The sequence below is a fragment of the Cibotium barometz genome, chromosome 16 (genome assembly GCF_041138505.1).
Source record: "Cibotium barometz isolate CiBa-2024 chromosome 16, ASM4113850v1, whole genome shotgun sequence".
In the NCBI taxonomy this organism is placed as follows: Eukaryota; Viridiplantae; Streptophyta; class Polypodiopsida; order Cyatheales; family Cibotiaceae; genus Cibotium; species Cibotium barometz.
The window spans coordinates 42,277,557-42,302,707 of NC_141061.1; the positions used below are offsets into that span (position 1 = coordinate 42,277,557).

A 25,151-nucleotide genomic window follows, 5' to 3' on the forward strand; every position below is an offset into this window, starting at 1 on the left:
ATCTTTGGGTTGAGGGGTATATTTATCCACCCGATCCAATTACCCAAAGTCCTCTACAATTTAGTTGGCTTACATCTTTCAATAAGTATGTCATTAGGGGAAATATGGACTACAAAAAGAGCCCTGTAATGATTAGCTTAAGTTGTTAATTTTTTGGGTTTAGAATGCTAAACTTGGCTCCATAGTAGGGGACAAGCTAATGAATACCCTACTTTTGGGTCCCTTTTTAGACTAGTAACTCCTAGATCCTCTCCTTTTCTTACTCTAGGGTCCACTCACTTTTTAGAAAAGTTACCACTATTTCTAGAGTCCATTCTCATTTTTGAATTTTTTATGTGTGAGATTCCTTGGACCACTTGCCTTTTTTATGTGGTCACACACTTCTCTCTTCCCCAAATTTGAAAAACGCAGATAAAGAGACCCTAAAATTAGGATTTTTTGAACTTTTTAAAATTTAACATTTTTTAGTCAAAAAAGGGTCCCTCAATCATATGTAACCTCCAAAAGTACCTTTTCAAGCTCACTTTCAGTCAATAACTACCTCTTCAAGCCCCATAACTTTTCCATCATACATTAGGGGACATTTGAACATATTTTGGGCCTTTTGTAGTAATAGAGGATTGTGCACATTTGGTCTCCTTTGAATATAGGGAGGGAGACTAGGCTATAGGGAGGGGGACTAGGCTTTCACTACTAATAATTACACTTGTCTCTTTAAAAAAGTAGGGGGTTTAGGGTAGGTATGGTCCCACCATTTTTCGTGGCTCAAAAAATCCTTAAAATTTTAAAATTTTCAAGATTCCGCCAAAACTTACTTTTCCCCCCAAAACCCATCTCGAATTTCATTGTAGTCAAAAATTTCATTTTCAAGTCTGCTTTCCCTCTTGAATGTCCAAATTAAACTTTTTAGGTCCATCCTAATCTTACTACTATAGCTTCACAATTGATATGGCTGCACCACAAAGAAGACCAAAAGATGAGATTAAGGAGAGCTCACTATACAATAAGAGGGATGATGATGGTGCTTGGGTGTGAGAGAGGCATTTCGCAAGGGTGCTTGGGGTTTCCTACAGTCTACTACTATTGGTCCGCACCGAGTTCAACGACGAGATGTGATGGAGCTTCATTGGAAGGGTCATTTAGAGGGATTCAAAAAATTGAGCAATGGAGACCTGGTGGCCATTGTACAACATGTGTACATGGCACGAGACATACATCTTCCTAAACAAATTCGATTCCCATGCAACTGTAAGTATTATAGGGAAGGAAGGAGGCTTGTGATATTACGATAACTATATCTTTCATGTTTAATGATCTTTTTTTTGGATTGTAGATAATTTTCCTTCCAACTTGGAAGAGGAGCAACTATTACGAAGCCTTACCAAAACATTTCAAGCACTCCATGTAGACATTGGTGAGGCATTGTTTTCTTGTAAAACCAATGCAGATCTTCTTAAGGAAAAGATCTTCTTTTATTGGCACTCCTATGTGGTGCCAATGCATAATGGTGGGTTTGGTAAGCTAGAGATCATCACATCTCCTCTCCTCTCTTTTGTTGAATGGCCAACTCTTGATGCTTGGATGCTTATGGTCATGAAATCAAAGATGCTTTGTGACATACAAGGATCTTTGAAGTTTGCAAAGCCATCTCGATCTGTGGGTCTCAGTTGGGTATGTCCAATTCATCTTTTTGCTAATATGTTCAATCAATTTACTTTCTCACAAACACTTACCATGTTTATGTGCAAGAAAGTACCAGGTGATGACATGGTTTCCTTGCTTGGACAGCAGTGGAACATTGTAGAGGGGCAGCATAAGGATGATACATTCAAGTGACATACAAGGATCTTTGAAGTTTGCAAAGCCATCTCGATCTGTGGGTCTCAGTTGGGTATGTCCAATTCATCTTTTTGCTAAGATGTTCAATCAATTTACTTTCTCACAAACACTTACCATGTTTATGTGCAAGAAAGTACTAGGTGGTGACATGGTTTCCTTGCTTGGAGAGCAGTGGAACATTGTAGAGGGGCAGCATAAGGATGATACATTCAAGTGCAAAATAGTAGAGTCCAGTGTTCCATTTCGGTATCTTAAAGCTCGTGCTAGCTTATACATTTGCTTTGATTATGAACGGTGGATGAAGAAAAATAGTAGTTGGGACCCATTATTGCAAGCGGATGAATAAGTTGTTTTTCCTCTTGACATATGCGTTAGGTTGCCCAATTGTGTGGTGGAAATTGTAAGTGCAAGCAGGCATTGGAGCCTACTAAATATTAGGGAGAACCTCAATATCATGGGAAGTGAGGATATAAGTGGGGACAGTTCACAAGGTGAAGAATAAAAAGGTTCGAATGATGCAAATGGAGTTGAAGACCTTGGTAGATGCTGATTGGGAATATGATTGTATAAGCATGGCTTAATAAGAAAGCCTTGGGGTTTTTTTATGAAGTATATTTAGACTCTTGGGATTTTATAAATTTACGTATGTAATTCATCAATGAAAAGTTTTGTCTTGTAATTGTTGTGCCTTTGTAATTTTTTATGTTGTTCTTTTAGAATTACAATATTTAGAACTCTTTTTATGAAGCCCTTTAAGAGTTTTAATATTTTCCTTTTAGAGATGTACTCAAGTCACAAGATGACAATTATGGCACAATATCTCAAAACCATTACAAACTCAAGTACAAATGTGTGTTGAGTAAAAAACCATCACAACATGAGAAGAGAATTTCTCAATCTTTACAACAAGATTATAAAATTAGAAGAAAATTTACAAATATTTACAATGATAAATAGGAAGGAGAATGAAGCTTTCTATTTTTTCTCCATCTCCTCTGGTTTTGTCTCCATGTCCCCCTTTGTCTTCTCTGTGGTTTTGTGGCCGCCTTTGTCTCCATGTCCCCCTTTCAGTGACGTCAGCCCTTCACTTTTGTCATACATGTATGACATTAGCCCTAATAATATCTATATATAGTTGTGCCTTGTTTAAATTTTAATTTTTTAATTTCGGTCCTCCTCTTTGCCCCATCCTCCACTACAAGCTCTTTCAGCTCAACGTTCAGTTCACCGTGCGATAAGAGAATTTGTTTCTAGTCCTTTCTTCATCCTTGTGTCGTGGATTGGCTTCCTTCCCCCTTCACTTGCGCGTGCAATTCACCGTGCCATATGCAATTCCACTTCTTGTTAGCTGTTCATCCTCACGCTGTGGCCAGCATGGAGTAGGTGGTTCACTCCTATGATCCTTTGGAAGATGTAGAGACACTTGAAGAGGTAACAAATGAGCCTAGTGCTAATAAAAACCTATTTGATTTCTTAAGGAGAGCTGGGTGCACGATGAACGTCTTCCAGATGTTGAGCCTGTATTCAATGTGCCCTTTAATTTAGAACAAATTGTTAAGGACATGGCAAGCTCTATGTTAGGGAAAGAGTGGGAGGCATATAGTAAATTTGTTAGTACAGAAATTATAAATGAGGGATCACCACAATATGTTCACATGTCTAGCTTTACCCTATCCTCATCTGAAAAGAAGAGCATGTTAGGCAGGTGGGAAGATAAGAGGATAAAGATTTGTCTTGAACACTGCCCTTTGCACAAGAAAAAGTGCAAACTACTTTGGATTTATGACTTATCTATTTCTTCATGCAGACAAAGAGGACTACACAAAGAATGAATTGGAAGTTCAGAAGGGTCAAAAGGTTTCACAAGCTTCATTTATCACAGAGATTGAATCTGATGATGAGGTTATGGACCTAGTTTCTGGTGATGAGGAGAGCCTTCTAAGCACAGGTTTTGATGTGGCAGAGTTTAAGGCCTCCACTGTTATTGATGAGGGATCATCTGTGCATGGAGAACAATTGAAATCAAACTTCGTCCTCTTGGGGTTGCCCTCCTTTCTTATTAATGGCAAGAATTTTATCTTCTCTCCCACATACAAAAGCTTTATAATTCAAGGGAGGATTATTGCCTTACAATTATAGTAGATGGTTGTGAAGCTACGAGGGGTATACTCGATGTGGAAAATGAACATAAAGAGGAGTTTCTAGAGTTGGATTGAGGTGACAGAGAACTTCATTGAAGCCCCTAGAGCCATGTCATTATGCTTTGAAAAAGCTAAGGAGACTGAATCTTCTCTTCCAAAGTCTTCAAGAGGACCCATCCTTGATCAAGGAAATGAAGAAGGCTCCATCAACAACCTTTGGGATGCATCCAAGTTGGAAGAGGATGAGAACCAAAAGGTAATTTATCTATTCTTGAGTGAGTGAATCTATGTGATTTATGGTATTGACTGAATTTATGTGTGAAAGCTAAATTCTTTGTTTAATGCAATCGAGCTTGATGATGCTGATGGTTTCCTTGGATGTGGAGGTGCTGCTCGTGCAAGAGTTGGCCAAGATGCTGCTCTTGCACACTACATCCCATCTATTGATAAAGAAATATTTATTGTCTACCACAACAAATATTCTAGTGATGCTGAAATTCCAATTCACACACTCAAGGCCTATCTAGATATACGTGCTATTCCTTTATCCCTTACAATACACATAAGGTCATGTTGAGGGAGAAGTGTGTTGCTATTCATATCTTTGGATAGGGCACATGATTTTGGCCTTCCAGAAGCGGATACTTCCTATGTTATGCTAGCTATGCTCTAGGTGCTGGACTAGAAGATGTAAATGCACTCAAGGGTTATAGTCGTCGTCTCGCAAGAAGTTTTTGTGTTATAGAGAAAAAATGCCTAGTGAAGAGGAAAAGCAAGTAGAGAAGAGACTCAAGAGCAGTTAATTATCTTGTCATTGTAAATATTTTGTTATATCTTTTATGTAATGAAATGATACGAATAAGTTTTAATTACAAGTCTCTATTAAGCAAAAATGTTTACAACAGTTCAAAATGTTATAAATTTTGCATACAAAATTTCATTACAATAAATCCAAATTCTTCCTTCTCATCTTCTTGATGATCTCCATGCCGCATGACGTATTGGTCCTTTGCCAGCTTTCCACTTTTCAGTGATCTCCTCATTTTGGCTCGATTTTGTGCTGCCTTTGCTAAATCACTCGTACGAGCCTTTTCCATTGATAGTTTTCACCCAAAAGTATATCTGTAGAACCAATTGAACATTTCTTTGAGGTAATTTGTACGAGTCTTTCCTCCTCCATGTCGGATGTTTTTGAAATATACTCTTCTAGCTCAGTAGTGATATTTTTCCATTCCTTGGGTACTCCACATGTCAAGAGAACCATATTCATTGATGAAGTATGCACCATGTGCATACAAAATGTGCTGCAAAAGAAAACAGGACCAATTCAGAAGTTATACTTTATATCTATAATCATTTCAAATTGATGAGTAGAAAGAAACTCGTTTACCATGTAATGCGTAATGTTGATCCTTTCACAAGTCTCGGGACTTTGAGTTCTTTACTTTTTTTTAGAAAATGTCTTGCCTGCCACCATGGCACCCAATTGAGTTCAGTAGTTCCTTTACTTTTTGAAGAGCTTCATGTTGTCTTTCCTTGTCTTGCATAGTAAATGCATAATCAACGTGACACTTGAGCAGACGATCAAACACACGCATGAATGCATGCAAAGTACAAAAGTGGACATTCTTGAGTTCGAATGGAATTACAAGATTCCATTCAGGGTCTCTCAAATGCCTGTTTAGCTCAGCTAGCATGTTAGCAGACAAGACATCACCAACCCAATTGCTAGCATGTTAGCTCAGCTAGCATGTTAGCAGACAAGACACCACCAACCCAATTGCTAGCATTATCATCCACTGTGTGATTCTCATCATATTGATTCTTTAGCTTCCTCTTCCTTCCTGCCTTTTTTTGTTTCTTTTCTCTCACCATTCTCATGCACCATGGATAAGGATTTGGGGTGTTAGCACCTTTTGGACACCCACCAAGAAGGCACTTCATTGTCTTCAAGTCACCTCCTAAATGCCAATCTATTATATAAGTGCCCTTACCCTCCACTTCTAATTTTCCCCCCTGAATATGTGCTTTAATGACATTGGTAATCCATGGTATCCTATCAAACATCCAAGCCATAACTTCATGTGTCTCCTTAGGTACTTCAAACACCTCAAGCCACCATATCTCTCTCTCAGATTGGACACTAAAAGAGGGAAAACTTAACTTGCAAACCCTCTCCCTATTGCTCGCCTGATTGTCTGGGTTTTCATTAGAACCGCCTATTACTCTGAGCTGTTTTTGTTTTGTGAAGACTTTTGGTCTTCACCCAAGCTCTTCTCTTCTATAATCAACATAGACACCAAATCTAAGAAATTGGGAATGTTTTCTCGAGTCTGAATAGACGTCTTGAACGCCTTGTATTGTGGCCAGAGACCATGTAGATAGACTTCCACCTTATCATCATCATTTATTAAAACACCAATAGATGCAAGGGATTCCACAATACCTTTGATCTTCAATGCATAGTCATTCATAGACATACTCTTTTTCTCCACAGTATGAAGTTCGTTCTTCAATTGTATCTTTTGTGCCTTGGTATTAATTTCATAGAGTTTTATCAAGGTGTCCCACACCTCCTTGGAGGACTTGGAATCCTGTATGTGCCCAATCATGGTGTCTTGTATATTGATAGAGAGCCAATACATAAATTTTCTGGCTCTCCTTGGTTCCAATCCTTGAACTCTTTCACATCTGCAGTAGTTGGATTGATCTCCGGTATCTCCGGTGCCTCTTCATGCTCACCTTCTATGTAGTCCCAGTAACCCTTTCCCATCACAAAATTTGTCAACCTGAACCTCCAAGCATGGAAGTTGTTCTTGTCAAGCTTCTCAGTGCAACAATCTGGTTTATGCCATCATTTGACATCTTTCCAGACACACAAATTTACCAGAAACAGCACTCTAGTTTGTCCTGCACAAACTGCTGTATTTTCTACAACGGTACTGTACTACGCTCAAATGTCACAACCAGTGATCTCAATGTGCATACATACACCCAATGGTAAATTTTTGACCTCCTTGTAGTACACACAATGTCTGCACAACCAATCTGTCTTCCTGCAGTTCTTAAAACAGAGTTCTGCATAGAATAGATGACTTACCCGCAGTGCTCAAAATCGCATGCTTTCCGAAAAACGAAGGTCCTAACGCGCCCGAAATGAATTTTCAGCCCAAAAAATCCTGTTTGATAGGACGATATAGTTGCCCTATAGCTTTACTCATGCAAAGAAAGCTCCTTAATCAGAGATCGTTTGCCGGTGCCTCCCGTAGAGCTCCCAACAAGGGTGTAGTCGCCAACACAAAGATGAAGCTCTTACCCTTGTACTGCTTCCTGTGCTTATCTTGCTTGCAGCTCAGTCCTTAGCATGAACGAGGCTCTGATACCATGAAAAGACAGAGGGGAGAAGAGAGCTTGAGCTCTTGCAAGCACACACACACTCACAAAACTCTAAAAGAGAATACACAATATGAAAAGATACTTAACCAAATAGATACTAGGGTTCTCTATAGTGTGAACCCAACTAAATGAGCTGGCGCTATAACTATGCCAGTCATCCCACTGGTCGCATATCACCCACGATCTCACCAACCATGTCGTATAAGTGTGGGGCCCATCCCCCAGGCGGGGTCATCAGTGTCCACCTCTTCACTAGATGAGCTCGATATCTCAACAAGAAGTGATACTTCCGTGGCTAGCACCCAGGAATTTGTTTACGGAGAGGGGGCAGGGATCTTTCAGAGAGGGTGAGAATGGGATGCTTGGGTATTGTAGAAGGTTAAGCATGAGCGATGCATGGACAGTCCAATTTCTCCACTCACAAACACAAAGCTTTAACCCGGGGAGTCCACCTTACAGACCTGTAGGTGTAGCACGTGCGTTCAACAGGAGGGGATCCAATTTCAAATTGACCTACAGTTTTAAAAAGAAAGGAGGGGGCTTATTATTCCACCGGGAGAAACTAAAATAAGGGATGTTTTTATTCAAAATATTTCAGAATTAGCTATTGTTGTAGTGGTAACGTTTCTTTTTATTTAGCTATAGGTGGAGCGTTCAAATCCCCCCTTTTCGCACTCCTTAGATCGTCACGCTCCGAGCACGCTCCTTTTTCAAAGCTAGGAGAAAAAGCCCGCGCATCTCTCTCTCTCTCTCTCTCTCTCTCTCTCTTTCTTGCTCTTGTGCAGACGATTGCAGCTCTTTTCTATTTCGTATGTAGATGATTGGAGCTCCCAAAGGAGGGCATAAGCGTCACAAGCAAGCTAGGAAAAGGTTCCTTCTTTGTCAAATGCAAGTTCTCATACAGGGTAAGATACATCTCCTTTGTTTTATTTTATTTTCTCCTCCCCTCATACCCACTCACAACAGTGCTTTAATTTCTCTCTCTCTCTCTCTCTCTCTCTCTCACTCACACACACACACACACAGCCTCAGGGTCTTCCTATGCTGCTCCCATGAATCTGAGTAGGTTTAGACTTAGGTGATGTGTTTTGCTTTGAGCTGGTAAGAGAAAGTGACTTCCAAGGTTTGTAGGAAGTCTGGTGCCTCCATTTAGTATTTCAGTGAGCAGAAAGAACGTGCTGTAGTATTTCAGTGAGCAGAAAGAACGTGCTGTAGGAGCTTAAAGGGTAGTTTAGCTCTACTACTTTTTCGCAGTCAACATCTTCAAATGAGCCAAGAGGGTGTTATTCACAGAGACCTTATCTTTTGGTTCTCAAACTTCTACAGGGTGGGAGTTGCTTAGAATTTCTAAAACTCTCATATCAATATTATTTCCATCAAAGATCTTCTACAAGTGAATAGGCATGTGCCTTTAAAGTGTCCATAGCCCCCCTTTTCTCAACACGGGAAGACCCAATATAGAGGCATGAAAATACTTAGGTGGCAATCGCTCATGGAATGTGCAGCCAATCCACATGTGGCATAGTATTGGCCCACCAATGCCTTTGGTATTGGGTCTTCAGGTTTTCCCCCGAATTGATATGTTTTCTCCTTTTATATATATATATATATCCATCCCCAGTGTATTCTTATTTGTGTGATGCATTCACATATTGGAAAACCTCATGAAATCCATAAGAAATTCCCCTGCATTATCAAAACTTAGGGGTTTTCAATTTCCGATCCCTGTACAACCATCTGACTGTGCATGCTGGCATTACGACTGACATTCCGAGAGCTCCCTTTTGAGCTGTAGCCTGAATCTGAGAAGTCAGTTTCAGTTCCTCTACCCTTGAGGTCACCTATTGAACCAGCACAGTTCAACAGGCCTCCATTAAGCTGAGAAACATCTAGTACAGTGTTCCTCTTGGAAAAGATCCATGGCTGGACACTGAAACTTTTTTGGTTAGTTGAGTCCTCAGATAGCAGGTTGTTATGCTGATACCCCATTGATGAAATTGTGTCTTGGAGCTTCTTAATCTCCACAATAACTTTGTTTGCAATTGCTCTTGAAGTATTCTGTTATCAGCTGCCTTTATCTCCGGCTCAAACTCCTTTTCATTCAGTTGGCACATCCGCTTTAAGACTGACATTTCAATGGGAGAAGCTTGTTTCAAGGCGGCTTGTCCAGTCCCTATTTTTCAAACACATGCTCACTTGCTATGTGGCTTCCTTCACCCGCGTGACCAGATATGCATGCAGTCAATGACACGATATCAGGCTTGGGAAGTCCATTCAATACCACATCAGCTTCTACCATGCTTGCTCAACTCCCATATGTATGAATTAGAGTGGCTGCCATAGAGCAAATCTGATCATACCCTGCACTGACAAGATGAAAGTGAGTCTCAGTGCAAACCTCTGGGCTTCTACATTTTGAATACATGTGAACAAGGGAGCTACTGATAACGAGGTCTGAGTCAAGTCTGCATTCAATTATCTGGCCATGCAAAAGCCGTCCCTCTTCTATGGCTTCTATGCTGCCACATGCTTTCAAGACGGATGAATATATTACATCATTTGATGGTATGCCCTCATCTTGCATTGCCTCAAATAATCGGATTGCAGTAAATCCATTGCCATGATGGGCATAGCCTGCGATCATGGCACCCCATGCCACGACATCTCGACATGGCAACTCATCAAAAATCCTCTGTGCATCTTCGAGGTTACCACATTTAGCATACATGTCAATGAGGGCACTCCCAAGAATCATATCTAATCCAAGAGCACCTCTAAAAATCTCATTATGTATCAGTCTGCCCTTCTCTATGGCTCCAATGCTGCTACATGCTTTCAGCATACACAAAATTGTGATCCTGTCTGGCTTCAAGCCACGCTGCTGCATTTGGAGGAACAGCTCAAAAGCGCTCTCTCCATTTCCGAGCTTGGAATGTGCTGTGAGAATTGCATTCCATGTGTATAAACTTGGTTTCAAAACTCTGAGAAATGCGTGGTCTGCGTCTACCAGGCTACCACATGAAACAAAGAATCGGATGAGATGGTCAGCCAGTGCAGAGATTCTATCAAGTTTATTGCTCACCATAAGAGTATGGATTTGCTTGGCAGTTCTCAAGTCCTTGTTGGCACACCCTTGCAGAAGCCTGTAAATAGCGTCCCTGGGTATGGGAATGCCTTGTTGGTCCATGCAACAGGCAACCACAAGAGCCTCATCGAACTGTTTTGTCTTCCATAGGTCGCTCAGATCTCCAATGGATGTAGATGTCATACCACGATTTGCATTCTTGTTCCTGACATTGCAGGTGCTAGAGATTGTGGAAAAGCAGGGGGGCTAGTCGAGCAGCAACGCTGGCTAGTTTTTCTCTCTCTAAGCACACAGTCGGGCAACAACGATTGCTGGGTCTTTACTTGTGCACAGGCGGCTGCAGCAAAAACGCACAGTGGACAGAGAACAGGGCTGGCCTATACATTGGTTAGGCAGGTGGTGCATAGGGTCTGCACAGCAGGTGTTTTTCCTCCTTGCAACAGGCCAGCGCACAGGGGCTTTAGCTACACGTTTTCCTTGTCTCTCTAGGCGACTGGTTGGGCTACAGAGAAGACAGTTTTGGACTACGCATGACCAAGATTGCAGGCTAACACGACTATGTTTCTCTCTCTCTCTCTCTCGTGGAGGGTGACAGGTTGCAGGAGAAACAGGGAGGATTGGCAGTGCTGGACAGAGACAGCTGATTGTTGATTTCTCTCTTTCACAGGCTTGTGGGTGGTGTCAAACGCACACAGTTTAAAACTCCTCTTCCTTCCGACTCATGGGTTGTTCGGGAGTGTCTTTCCTGGTCCCTTGTGAGAGTGTATGGGTGTTTATACACTTGCTGCGGCAGATATTTAGATGGATGTACCCATCTGGCATAGATGGGCTACATGCGTTCATCTCTCAAGAACAAGTGATACGCCCAATCGTCCGTGGCTTCGTAGTTGAGTTGGTAGACATCCAGTCCTTCATATTGCCTACGGGCGTGCTCCGTCCTTTCCTAGCTCCCCTGGCAGAGTTGAGAGCTCTATCGCAGGATCTGCACTTGGCGGCGTGCAACCATTTCGCATGGATAAGCGCTATACTGCTGCTTGATCCTGCTCAATCCTGACAGGGATGAGAGACCTGCTGAGGATTTGTAAGCAAAACGATCCTCTCCCCATAAACCATCTGGTAGAGTTGTGCGTGAGCAATGGCCCTCATCAATGATGTTATCCCGGCTTGACGCTGTTGAGAATTGTGCATAGAAGATAGCATGTTTGAAGAAAATCTTGATGTTCATGGTAATCTGTGACCAGATGGGTTGGTTTAGAAGTCTTAACTGTGCAGAAATGCATGCAAGTAAGAAACCACCAACTCATATCACCATAGACAGTGACCCATCGTTGCTCTGCCTTGGATATAAGTGCTGCCATGCTGTGGCAATAGTCACAAACACGGAGATTTTTAGCAACCCGAACAGTGGTCCTCTCGGGTGTGTTAATAAGGCCGCAAGCAATAGCCAGCAATCAATGCAGTCCATGACACAGCATCCCGAATCAGCATCTTGCCAAAGACTTCTTCTGCCTCTGAAATCAAACCAAATTTGATATGATTAAGAGAAAAGAATTTTCACATTGCTTAAGCATCCATATTATTGAGCCTTTGATTGAATAATTTACTTCTGCACATTTACTTTTCTATTTGTATGCATGTTTTGTTATGTACATTCGTGTAATATTTTTTCTTGTATGCTTATTTTGAATAGAGAGCTCATAGAGAGTTGATCATTGATGGCATCTAAGGCTCGTATCAAGGTGCTCGATCATGGGAGTAGTGAGAAGAAGCTGTTGGGTTATGTTAGAGTGATGGGAGATTGCTTTTATAGTGCTATACGCAAAGAGATCATGCAAGATGGCATTATAAGTGAAGCATTCGAGTTTGTTCTTGAAGATGAAGAAGATGATGAAGTTTGCATATTGAATGCATTACAAGAAGAGCGTTGGCAAGTTGAGAACAATAAAAGTGTTGGCATAAAAAGGATATCAGCTGCGGTCGATGGTGGTGGGCCCTTGAAGCGTGTTTGTAGAAGCTCGAATGTTGCAATAGAAGCTAGTGATATGGATGCAAGGGGAGAGGGTGATGAAACGAGGGAAGAGGGTGATAAAAGGATATATAATCTTGAAGGTGGGAAAGTCAACATGCTCAAGAGTGTTTTCGTATCAAAAGTAGCTCTCGACCTTTGGGAGCTCCAATGTGAGAAGACTCGCAAGAAGTTGAGTGAGAGAAAGCCACCAAGAGATGATAAGTTTCAACTTATCACGGAAGATGTCAATGACCATCCTTTGATTCGAGTGTGGTGCAACGAATGTGGAAGTGCTTATGGATCGGGAGTGATTGGTGGCAAGCAATCAGCATACTCATGCTTGTCAAACTTCATGAGATTTCACATTCTAGATGGTCAAGCACATCAAAAACGATACCTATCCAACCGAGGGTTGAAGTTTGATGCATTTCCTACTCATGGTACTCGTGGAAGTAGTACAAAAGGCAACGAGGATGATTATGATCATGCAGTGACGATCTTGGCGGCTATCGAGGAGATGACTAAGTTCAATAGCACTCATGAACGTAAGCATCAACTTCTTGCTTCGTGCTTTACAATTAAACCATTCTCTCCTTTTATGATAGATTCATGCAAGACAGAATTTTCAGCCCCTTGTTTTGGTTCTTATTTTAAGGGCTTTTGCCTATGCATATTAGATTTAATTTCAGCTAATTTTTTACGCTCTTTTTGTCCTCCTGTAGGGGCTGATTTTCAGCTGATTGAAGCAACCTTGCATGATTACAAAGATAAAAATGTTGTCAGAGTGGTGTGTAAGTATGATGGAAAGTGGTTGCACCTATGCCCTCGAGGTTCAGATTTGCATACCATCCTAACAGAACATATCAACGCAAAATCTCACATCAATGCATGGAGCAAGACCACACCAAATCAAGCATCTCCCCTCTTGACAGGAGCTAGTGGGCGGCCTAAAAAGCATTTTGAAAAGGATCCACGTCAACAAACTTTGGGTGCATTCCTCACATCAACCATGCGTACGGAGGCTTCCGTCCCCACAGGTGATTCAAGCTTGCCTTCATCAAGTCTAAATCTGTTGTGCTGGGGCTTATGGCAATGTACACTTGATGTTAATGGTAGTTCGGTTTATATAAAACCTCTTCTACAAGACCTAAAGATGGGAAAAGAGTGGTTTTGTGAGCCGCATACAAAAGCTACTTTGTATGATGGAAAAAAAGAATACACGATAGATGGGTGCTTTAGGCATGTGTGTTGTCTTCGTATCGTGAGAATTGGAATGCCTTTTGAAAGTTTCACATGCGAGTATTGCAAGAAAATTCCAACTTGCAATGATTTTCGCATGAGGGTGTATCGAGAGAGTATTGCAATTGAGAAGAGGGGAGAGAGACAAACAGGTCAAGGAAGGCGATTGGATTTCCTTTCCGGTGAGGAGCTAAAAAGTGTCGCAGTTGAGACAAAGAAAAACATGCGAGAGGTAGGGAGAAAGGTATGGTGGTTGAAGGCAAAGATTGTGGTGCTTTCAGTGAGAATCAGGTCCTTAAAAGAAGCAAACTATGAAGCTATTAATAGGAGGGATGTGCGGCGTTTTTGCAATAACATTATTGAGGCTCACAAGCAAGGAAAGTTTGGAGGCAAGCCAGCTATATGGGATTTTCTTCAAGACATTGCAAATAATGCATTAAGATCCAAAAAGGGGCAAAGATTTACAGAATCCACAAAGACCATTTTTGAGGTTGCAAAGCTATGGGGCGGGCCGCGCTTACATGATTTCCTGAGTGTAAACATTGGAGGGCCATCCATGTCAACCACAAGGAGGCACGGAAGAAAGGCAACTCAATTTCAATCGGGGGAGCATGAGTATATTGTTGATGCGATCGGTAAAATATACAAAGATGCGAAGTTCAAACATGGAATAGCATCACGGGTGCCATTCATTATTGCTGAAGATGAAACGACCATCAAGCGCCGCATCAGGTAAAAGCTGGGTTGATTTTCTCTCTCTTTGTTTTAGTGTCAAATCTGAAATTTATTTATGTTGAAATAAAGACGTTAAAATGGAGCTTCATGGTTATGTAGGTGGAACGCAAAGGATGACACTTTGATTGGGTTTTGTGGAAGAAAGGGAGAGGATCATGAATGCTCCTCAAATGATGCTATCATCGTTGGCGATGGAGCTCAAGGATATGATACCATAGTGGATGCCTTCCAAAACCACGTGGTGGGGCACTATGCAAGACTCCTCATTGTCAACCCTCTTCACGAGAGTCTTCCGCGGTTGGCTATAGTTGTGCATTGCACTTGTAACCGCTTTGATAGTGATTTCATCAGAACTCAATGGACTCTTGTGGAGCAAATGTGGAATGCAAAGTGGAAGGACAGCCTAGGGCCAATAATTGGACATGCTTCAGATGGTGATAGTAGACGTCGCAAGCTTATGCTTGAAGACTACCTAAAAAAGAGTGATAGACAATTTGACATCAAATGGGGTGGATGGAAGCTCAAAGGGAGAATGGTAGGAGGCGAGGTGTATGGGTTGCATGATCAAGATTTTGTGCATTGTGGAAAGAAGCTTGTGAGCCCTCTTGATAGTCCTACTCGGCAACTAGCAATTGGGCAAGTATGGATTACGCTCAATCATGTTGCTATGGTGTATAATACCTTCTCTGTTGATCAACACAAGTTACGAGAAGGGGATATACAACGAAATGATCGTCAGAACTGGAGAGCGGCCCAAATGATTGTCTCTAGACAAGTACAAAAATGTATGAGGGAAATGCAAAAGAAAGAGAGGAGCATGCACGGGACAGGGGCATATTTGCAGGTTGTTGCTGATTACATAGACATTTTTTTATCTCCACATTTAGACTTGGGAGAGCGTGTGGTGCTTGCTGCTAAAGTGGTCTTCTTCTTCAAGTTGTGGAGATTGTGGATTCATCACCATCCTACATACACTCTCAAGAAAAACTTCATCAGCAAAGAGGCGTACACAGATATCCAGCTTTCTTGTCATTTTGTGGTTCTACTTATAAAGATGTTCCGAGAATTTTACCCAAGTCTCAAGTGCCCTTTACATCTCACAGGATCTGATGCAGCAGAGATCTATTTCAGCAAGATCGGAGGTATGGTTGGGCAAGAAAGAGCATTTGATTTTGGAGATATTTTGCATTGTGTTGGAAGTCTAAACAAGATTGCCGTGCATGAATGTAACTCAAATGGGGTGACTTTTTCAAGGGCACATAAGAAACAGGAACACATATGGAAGGAGTTGAACAAGCGTGAAGGCGTTTTGGAAATAGATCTTGGGAACTATGAGAGTGTCTCCTCTGATGAAAAGGTAATAGATGCATTAAAAGAGGGATTAAAGCAGGCACAAGATCTTTGTGAGTCATTGGGCCTCAAACCTAGCACAATTGAAGGCCTTAAATGGTGGACAGAGCCTTGGATAGATACAAAATCAACGTGGTCAAGGATAGATGCTGAGATGGGTGCGGCAGATGAACATGATGACTTTGTGGAGCCTTGCGGCGAAGACGGGCCCATTGGTGAGGTCAGCGATGGAGATGACGAGATTATCGCTTTGAGTGAGATTCGACATGAGGTGGATGGGATACTAGACGAGGCAAGTAGTGAGGCCGGGAAGAAGACTATCTCACCCGTGGTGGAGGTTGATAAGAAATTCATCTTCAAGTCTACATTGGAGAGTCAACTCAATGGAAACTCAACACTGTCAAAGGATAGGTTGACTAGGGTAAGACAAGGAGTGTATTTCAACAACGAAACAAAGTCAACATTAAGAAGTAATGGGAATTTCTTTGGAATAGGGTCAGATTGTGCGGTTTACTTCCATGATGAAACACATGAAGAAGGAGGCACAATTTCAAAGAGAATTGGAAAAGACACAACGTTGAAGAAGATGCAAACTCTTCATAGCACTTGGTACCTTGGAAGAGTCCAGAAGATGCGAAAGAAGGTGGGTGGCAAATATGTAGATTACAAGCGGGGTTTTGACTTGGTAGATCGCCCACAAGGGGTGGAGGTTCAACTCGGTTGGTATCAAAAGGTGAAAGGGCGCCAGACATACTCTTATGATGTGACAGACTTAAACATGATTGGTATTGAGTCGGTTATCGTATTGGCACATTTAACATACAATGAAGCTAGTGATAGATATGTACTAGATCAAAATGACTACCGGCTTTTTAACGATTTTGTGAAGTCTGCTGATTAGTTGTTCATATACTTCATGTAAGTGTGGAACTATCTCGGGAACTATTTGGTTGTTTATTTGTCATGTTATAACACTTGTGGCCTCATTTGTTTTGTTGTCATCTACTTACAGGCAACACATCCTCCACCTTGGAGAGAGGCAGGGAGTTGAGTGACATGGGCTGAATTTTTGCAAGGCTGCAGTTTTTTTGGACCAGATTCCAAGCCTTTGTGGCTACGACTTATGCATGCTCATGCTTTTTGCACCCATACTACATCCACCTATATACGAAGACTATGTACGAACTCGCTATATGCGAATGTAGTATGCAGGAAGACAAATGCTAGCAAGAGTATCCGGATGACAAGTAATTTCCAGCCATTGTCTCTTCCTGGAAGAATGGTTTTGATCAAAAACATTATGTAAGATGTAATCATAATTATTGTAATCAACTCAATTTTCAAAAACTCAAAAATGTCTTCTTTTGTCTCTCTTGTCATGGATAACCTACAAGTCTTTTGGTTATGATCTACTTGCAGGCAACACATCCTCGATCTTGTAGAGAGGCTGGGAGTTGAATGACATGGGCTGAATTTTTGCAAGGTTGAAGTTTTTTTGGTCGAGATTCCAAGACTTGGTGGCTACAACTTATGCAAAGACTACGTATGAACTCGCTATATGCAAGTGTAGTATGCAGGAAGACAAATGCTACATCCGCCTGTATACGGAGACTATGTACGAACTCGCCATATGCAAGTGTAGTATGCAGGAGGACAAACGCTAGCAAGATCTTCTGAAGAACATGTAATTTCCAGCCATTGTCTTTTCCTCAAAAGAATGGTCTTGATCAGAGACATTATGCAAGATGTGCACATAATTATTGTAATGAGCTCTATTTTCAAAGATTCAAAAATGTCGTCTTTTGTCGGTCTCTTGTCATGGATAACCTACAAGTTTTTGCATGCATACCACCTCTGTCGTAATCTTTGCTGCTTAATTGCTTTTTGGCATGTGCATGAATTTCTAGTTTTATCTAAAACTTTGTGTGAGGACAATGTTGTGTTTTCTATGTTGGGGCTTGGGTGTCGATTGCCTATGCCGAGCCATCTTCGGTGACATGTCAGCAAAGACGACATGCACATTGGAGCAGAGTCTTGCTAGCTCTAGACACTTGGGATGACTAGCCATCTTCGGTCACAAGTATGCTAGCTGTGGTGCTCTTTCAAAGGCACAAGACATGCTTGACAAGCTCCATTCTCAGGATGTATCAGTTTTTTCCATAAAATCTGGATACTTAGATGGTCTGAGATACGTCGGTAAATCAGCAGCGACTCCCGTTTTAGGAAAGTCAACAGCAATGGAGCAAAATCTTGCAAGCTCTAGACACTTGGGATGATACCCATCGTTGGTGACATGTCAGCAAAGACGACATGCAGATTGGAATGACAAGCCATCTTCGGTGACATGTCAGCAAAGACAACATGCACATTGGAGCAGAGTCTTGCTAGTTCTAGACACTTGGGATGACGAGCCAACTTCGGTGACATGTATGCCAGTTGTGGTGCTCTTTCAAAGGCACGAGACATGCTTGATAAGCTCCATTCTTAGGATGTAACAGATACTTAGATGGTCTGAGATACATTGGTAAATCAGCAGCGACTCCCATTTTAGGAAAGTCAACAGCAATGGAGCAGAGTCCTGCTAGCTCTGACGTGTACTCGATAAGCTCCGTTCTCGGGATGTTGTCTCCTAGAGTGCACTTTGGAGATATGGTCAAGTTAAGCAAGAACGGAACTGCTTTGAACGCATCTTTCTGTGATGATGTGTATATCTGCATCTGAAATGCCTATGTGGCTATTGGAGCTGCAAACAAGGGGACATAAACCCATTGCTCATGGACATGTATGCCAAGTGTGGTACTCTTTCAAAGGCATGATATCTCTTCTTAGGGAGATATCTCTTAGAATGCACTAATGTTGGGTACGCAGCCGTACCCAACATGCAGCCGTACGCTGCATGAGAGGGTCAAGATAAGCAAACTCTAAACTTTTTGGAATGCACGTAACATGAGGGCATTCTTTGAAATGCAATGGCCTATGCAAGATACCAAAGTCATCAATTTTTCCTATGACGCAGTCCATAATACCAATCTTTATGTTTTGAAGATCTTAAATCTACAGGATGGAGGAGAAAAATGTATAAGCTTAAAATTTTAAAAAAACAGGAGGGTTATAATAATATACCACAAAAGTAACAGGAGGTATGCATAAAATAGGGAAAAAGAGGTTACAGAGGGGTTTTAAAATATGCCTTTGAACGCACGTGATACACGTGATTTTTTAAGGTGGACCCCCCGAGAGCTTTAAAAGCACTTTGAGTAGTGCGCAACATGCACTACAAGATGCACAAAATAATATTGTAGAGCTAGAGAAAAGAGACAAAGAGAAAGAGGCTCGTGTTATGAAGCTGCAAGACACAATCTCTTGCATGAAGATCACCATTGTGGAAGCAAGAGAGCAAAAGAGGACAATCAATAACATTCAAAAACTTGTAGTTGGTGGTGGTGTTGGCAAGCAAAGAATCCATGCAGCAAGGTTTATTTTTTGTTCTTTGGCTGTTATTGTTTACAAGTAATTTTGATTAAGGTATTTTTGGTTGTTGTGGTTGTTATAAGCAATAGATTAAGGTTTTTTTGGTAATCTTTATTGGTTTGTGATAGGAACTTTTTGAAAAAAGCATGTCGTGATAATGGTTCTCAAGATTTTAGAGAAATATTACGTAGTTGTGCGAGGAGGCGTGACATTCTTTCTAGTGTTCAAGACCCATGCCACAAGAAGATATGTTAGGTACTCGCAAATGAGATAATGGATGACATTACTAATCTTCTAAGAATTGATGAGGTTTAGAATTCATGCGATGAGGTGGGCATTAGCACAAAAGGATATCAAGCTCTCCATCAATTGCTAAAAGATACACTCCGCAAATAAGGCATCACAAGGAATATTTTTCCTGTCCCCAGAAAGATAAGATTAGCAAAGAGGACATGCAATAATGATGTGCAACGCAAAATTGGAGAGTACTACTACATCAATGATACATTAACCACTGGAGATTGGGAGAAAAAGCAAAGCACAAATGGTAAGATTATGTATCCCTACAATGAGTTCAACAATACATTTGTTGATCTACAACGTCTTTAGAGAGATATGATCTTATTCTACGGACTGCCTAAATAATGTAAGTAAATTTTTTACATTCTTTGTAAGCTAAAAAAAAAATCTTTCAAGTACTAAAACTTATCTACTTTTGTTTGTCATGCAAGGTGACAAGGTAAGTTTTGTGAGTGTTAAATTGTGAAAGGCAAGAGGTTAGAACGAATGAGTATCACACTTATGAATGAGGCAATGGCATATGCAAAGAGTGAGATCAACATGATTGAGGAGACTAAGTTACCTTTGAAAATTACCATAATTTTCTCTTTTCTTAATTATTTAATTATGCATAAACCTTAAAAATTAGTTTTCCATTGAATGTGATGAAAATCATTCTTTTATCCTAGGATATTCAATCCTAGAATATGGTAGGAAGTCCTCTTTTCATGTTATGCATAAGAATGAATTATGTATCAATGTCTTAAAAATTTTGCCATAGCTCCGCTGCTATTATTGATAATTTTTAATATTTTTGAAAAGAATAAACTTAGTAATACAATTATGATAGTATAACTATCTTCTAAACTTAAATCCAATTTATGGATTTAAATTATAAGATTATCATAATTTTAGAAGCATAAAAGTATAAAAAGCCACTTTCTTAACCTCTAGCTTCACAAGCCTAGAGTTTGATTTGTGAATTGAGAATTTATCAATGAGAAGCATCATTTGAATCTAAGAGAATTGGTCATAGGAATGACCATTCTTTTGGAGGAGAGAGATAAACATAAAAAGAATCCTAATTAAGCATAAATGTAAACATTTCTTAATTATTCATTACAACACTTAAGAAAAGATTAATTTGCATTATAAACACTTAATTTAGAAACTTCTCAACCTTGAGAGGGGTTGAGAAGTGAAAACATTGAGAATAGTAGAGAAAAACCATAAAATTACAGTTTACCTCTTGTTTTTGCTTGCTTCTCTATCTTAGAAGAAGCCCCCAACCAATCAATTGGTTAGTATGCTAAGAAGAAAGATCCAAGGAAGGTTGAAGAGAGAGAGAAGCTCCAATCTCTCCAAAATGTAGAGGATTTTTAAGGGATAATAGAAAATATCATTATTTTAATGTAATACTGGCATGGTATAGTTCACATATTTTTTTACAAAATACTAAGGATCTATTTATAGGTGAGGGAGGCCTCTAACCAAGTCTAACTGGGTTCTAGAATTTTCCAGGTTTAGTTCGACTGAATTTGGACAAGATTTGGACCTGGTTTGGCTCCCTTTTGATTTGGTTTGATCTAGGAGAGATAAAAATATCACAATTTTATTGAATTAAAAACTCAACCACATGTGTGAAATAGGCGCCTACCTCAAAGTCTCCCCCCTCCTTACTAAGGTGTCAAAAATGTATCATTATTTCAAAATATCTCATTTTTTTAGTAATATCTCATAGTTTTTAACTAATAAACCTTGTACTCAATCAACTCTTCATCTTATGTGAACATTTACTCATTTTTTAACTAATAAACCTTGTACTCAATCAACTCTTCATCTTATGTGAGCATTTACTCATTTTTGGGTATTTTCTTTTATTCTTTAGATTTATCTCATCCCCACACTTGGATTTATCCTATTGGTCTCCATAAGAACCTTAATTGAACCATAATCTAATTTTTTTTTAAAAATCTAGACCCTTAGGCGGCTAAGGTCCTTTATACACATTTTCAATTAATTCTAATTGCATATTGGAAAGTTCTTTTTGAATTTCTATATCAGGGGAATCCATTCTAGGAGGATTTTAATATCCAAAATATCTCAATTTTGGATTACCTCTCTCTAGATATTTTCTCTCTCCAAACCAAAACAGGGTAAAACAAGATCTTTCTTCTATTTCAGAGGGGAATAATTATAAGAACAGAAGGGGAGGTTCTTACACCTTTACACCTCAAAAGCAAGAAGGATGAATCTTACATCCTACCCCACTTAAAAAACGTGAGATGTCCTCATCTCGCAGGTGGAGAATGATCTCTTTCATCTTCTTCTTCTTCTTCAATTGCTTCCAGTGTTACTACCTTGGAAGTGGATGGCCCATTTGGAAACATCTCTCTTTGACTTCCCTTATTCTGAGGCAGAGGTCTTGCGTTACTTTGGATTGAAACTGCGGGTTGGTTTTAGAGGGTGTACCTGTGGGATTTCCCTGATTTAGACAGAAAGGAACTTGATTATTTTGGAAGGAAGGAGCTGGAGTCTAGAATCTCGGTCCTTGATTTCCTTGCCTTGAAAACCTTGATCCAAAAGGAGTTTGGCAATCCATACTGCGATGTCCAAATCCTTGACAGTTATAGCATTTCATTTCCTTGTTCAAGGGTGGATCGTCTGAAGTTGAATTCCAAGGAATTGAGTTCCGGGTAAAGGACCTTTCTTCCATTCTGAAACTTTCCATATACTGAGCTTGACTTTGTTGTCTCTTAGGCGGTGGAAGCTTGGAATCACCTTTCGGAGCTAGAAATCTTTTGAAAGATGATGGTGCTGGCTTCGGCGGGACCTTGACATCAAAGGCCTTGGCAAAATCCTTTGCCATCCGCACTGCTTTGGCCATGGAAAATGGCTTGGCATGCTTCACTAGGATATTCAAAGCTTAGTTCAGTCCCCGAATGAACTTGGCCATCAGCTGTTCTTCATCCAGCGGTGGTGAGTATTTGAGGAGGAGAGCGAACGCTTGGTGATACTCTTCAATAGTTCTGCTCCCCTGGGTTAACTCTAAGAATTCATTCATCTTGGTTTCCAAAAAACCAGGAGGATAGAATCTCTTCCTTAGGTAAATTTTGAGATCATTCCATGTCTAAATTGAGAGACCAAGCATTCATTAGCTTAGCAATGATGTCTACTAACTCCATGTAAAAGGAATTAGACTAATTGTTTAAATTGAGAGACCAAGCATTCATTAGCTTAGCAATGATGTCTACTAACTCCATGTAAAAGGAATTAGACTAATTGTTTAAGTTGAGAGAGTAATTAGCCGATTAATCACCCTCTATTTCACTAATCATTGTAGACAGCCTGTTTAATCAGCTCCATAATGCATAATTTCTCCAACAAATCATATAGCAACCTCCTCAAGTATGTGTATCACATAATTGCTAAGCAAATTCTGAATTTAATCAATCAACCAAGTAGAATTTGGCCTCCACTTTTCAAAAAGATGAGAAAACTGCTCTGTTTCTTCCCTACAGGCTGTGCGGCCTGCGCCTGAGGTGATTTGACAAGTTTATAATGGTAATTGAAGGTATAATTAGATGCCCAACACACCTAGGCATGTGCCTAATCCATCAATGTAGTGATTTTTGCAAAAAAAAAGCTTTAATTTCATCCACAATGGACATCACTTCTCTATTTTTGTGAGGGCTTCAAACCAGTGAATTTCCACTCACTAATGTGCATCAACTTTGCTCCAAATTCAATGTAGGGATTGCACATGAGTTGCCAATACATTCCCATTTGCTAGATACATGATTCTTTGTCAAATTTGCAACTATTTGCCTCATACATTCACCACACTCAAGCTTCAATGTGGAGCTTGCAAAACAGAAATTTCTCTTTGCTCAAATCTGGTGTTGTTTGTGTTTTTGCACCTGCAATCCACTCAAGGATGTTTAGTAGTACTTACCTGGTAGGCCAAGCTCTCAGATTTGATGTAAATTGATGTGCTCCAAGCTTCATAGCATCAATGGCAAGCTTCACAGCTTCTTCTCCCTCTTCTCTCACTCACATAAAACCTAATAAAGAGCACCAGGCTCTGATACCATGATGAAAAATAGGTAGAGGGAGAGGAGACACACACAGAGGAGCAAACCCTAATGTATTATGCAAACCCTAACCATATAGGGAAGCTATCTCCCTTCTCACACAATGCATAAAGCCATAATCCATAATCTACAACACACTACATGTGTTGTGTCCACACACAGCTAACCCTAGCTAATGTCCACTCACTATGACCAGCTGGACGCGGTCATTTATGTCTCACACATGTTACTACCTAACATGCTAGCACATAGTGCAACTGGCACAAGCTGACATCGGAGCCTGAATCTCAAGAGCCCCTCTCAAGCTCATGATATACTGCCATAGATGAAGATGTAGATGAGCTTGGGCTATCAAAGCTCTCAACACTATGGAGGATCCATCTGGAATCAAGTACCCCCTAAAAGAGGTGACATAGGTCTCATGGTCATCACTCACCAATAGTCCTATGAACTCCTTTTTAAATAAGTAGATATCATACTCAAACTTAGGAGAAATGACCCCATACAATTGAATGGTCTAGTCAATGACTTTCACCATATAGGTATCAACCAATGTTAAAATCCCAAAATAAAATAGAAAATGATGAATATGTGTAGCAAAACATTTATATAATCCAATGATTTATTTAAAGTTTGCTTACCCATATGTATAGTTGTCAATCATGATGCAGCAATATACGTATGAGGTAAAGGTGCACACCAAAGTGGTGCTATAAAGAAAGCCAAGTTATATGATGTATGTTTCAAGAGAATTTTTAGCCTTGAATAAATAGAAAAAGTAAATACAAAAATATTAACCTAGAACATTACACTCTTGCATATCCAACTATGCTTGTCACATCACTAAGATTTTGAAAGAATCCTCCACTCACAAATACTACATGGAAAGTGGATCCTTAATAATTTCATTGATGCTATCTACATCTTGTCATCATAGCACCAATACAAGGAGAGAAACCTAAACAAGGGCTTTCATCTGCCTTTAAAAAAGTTTAGATCCATCTGCCTTAGATGACATGTATGCATTGTAAATGGCTGACTCTCATTACTAAATGGAATTACTAAGCTTATATTAATTTCTTATGGAGGACCTACCATGTGGCACCTACTACCTTAGCCACATGGCAACACCTCTGTGGATGAGCGAGCATGAAGAGCACCTCTGAGTGTGATCTAGTGAGCATAACAAGTAAGAAGCAAGCTGTGAGCCTATATACATGCGTAAAAAGCAAGAAGAGAGGTTAGTTGCCTACCTGTGTTGTCTTTTGCTAGAACATGAACTACACTATGTTGTTTGCCAGAACCTAAATGCATGCAGAGTGTCTGACATTGCGTGCGATGCCTACCATGACCTAAATGCATATGTAGGTACTACAGACATAGAGGTTAGTTTACATAAGCAGAACTTGCACGCGCACACACACACACACACACACATTGTAACATGCCCATCTTCAATAATATATTAGTATATGCCCATTTGATAGATGAAGTTATGGTCTTTTTTTGGTGTA

At 40.3% G+C, this 25,151-nt stretch overlaps 1 protein-coding gene and 1 long non-coding RNA gene across 2 annotated transcripts; one reads left to right on the plus strand and one right to left on the minus strand.

The window, feature by feature from the left end:
• Positions 1–9,681: 9,681 nt before the first annotated feature.
• LOC147630667 (pentatricopeptide repeat-containing protein At4g25270, chloroplastic-like) lies at positions 9,682–10,461 on the minus strand. Its single transcript, XM_086810836.1, has one exon. It carries the CDS (start codon positions 10,459–10,461, stop codon positions 9,682–9,684), a length of 780 nt encoding a protein of 259 aa, XP_086666962.1.
• Positions 10,462–13,224: 2,763 nt separating this feature from the next.
• LOC147630668 (uncharacterized) lies at positions 13,225–17,522 on the plus strand. The gene is made up of 3 exons (XR_015267617.1): positions 13,225–13,506; positions 16,806–17,040; positions 17,213–17,522. It is a non-coding gene; the product is annotated as an uncharacterized LOC147630668 (long non-coding RNA).
• Positions 17,523–25,151: the final 7,629 nt, after the last annotated feature.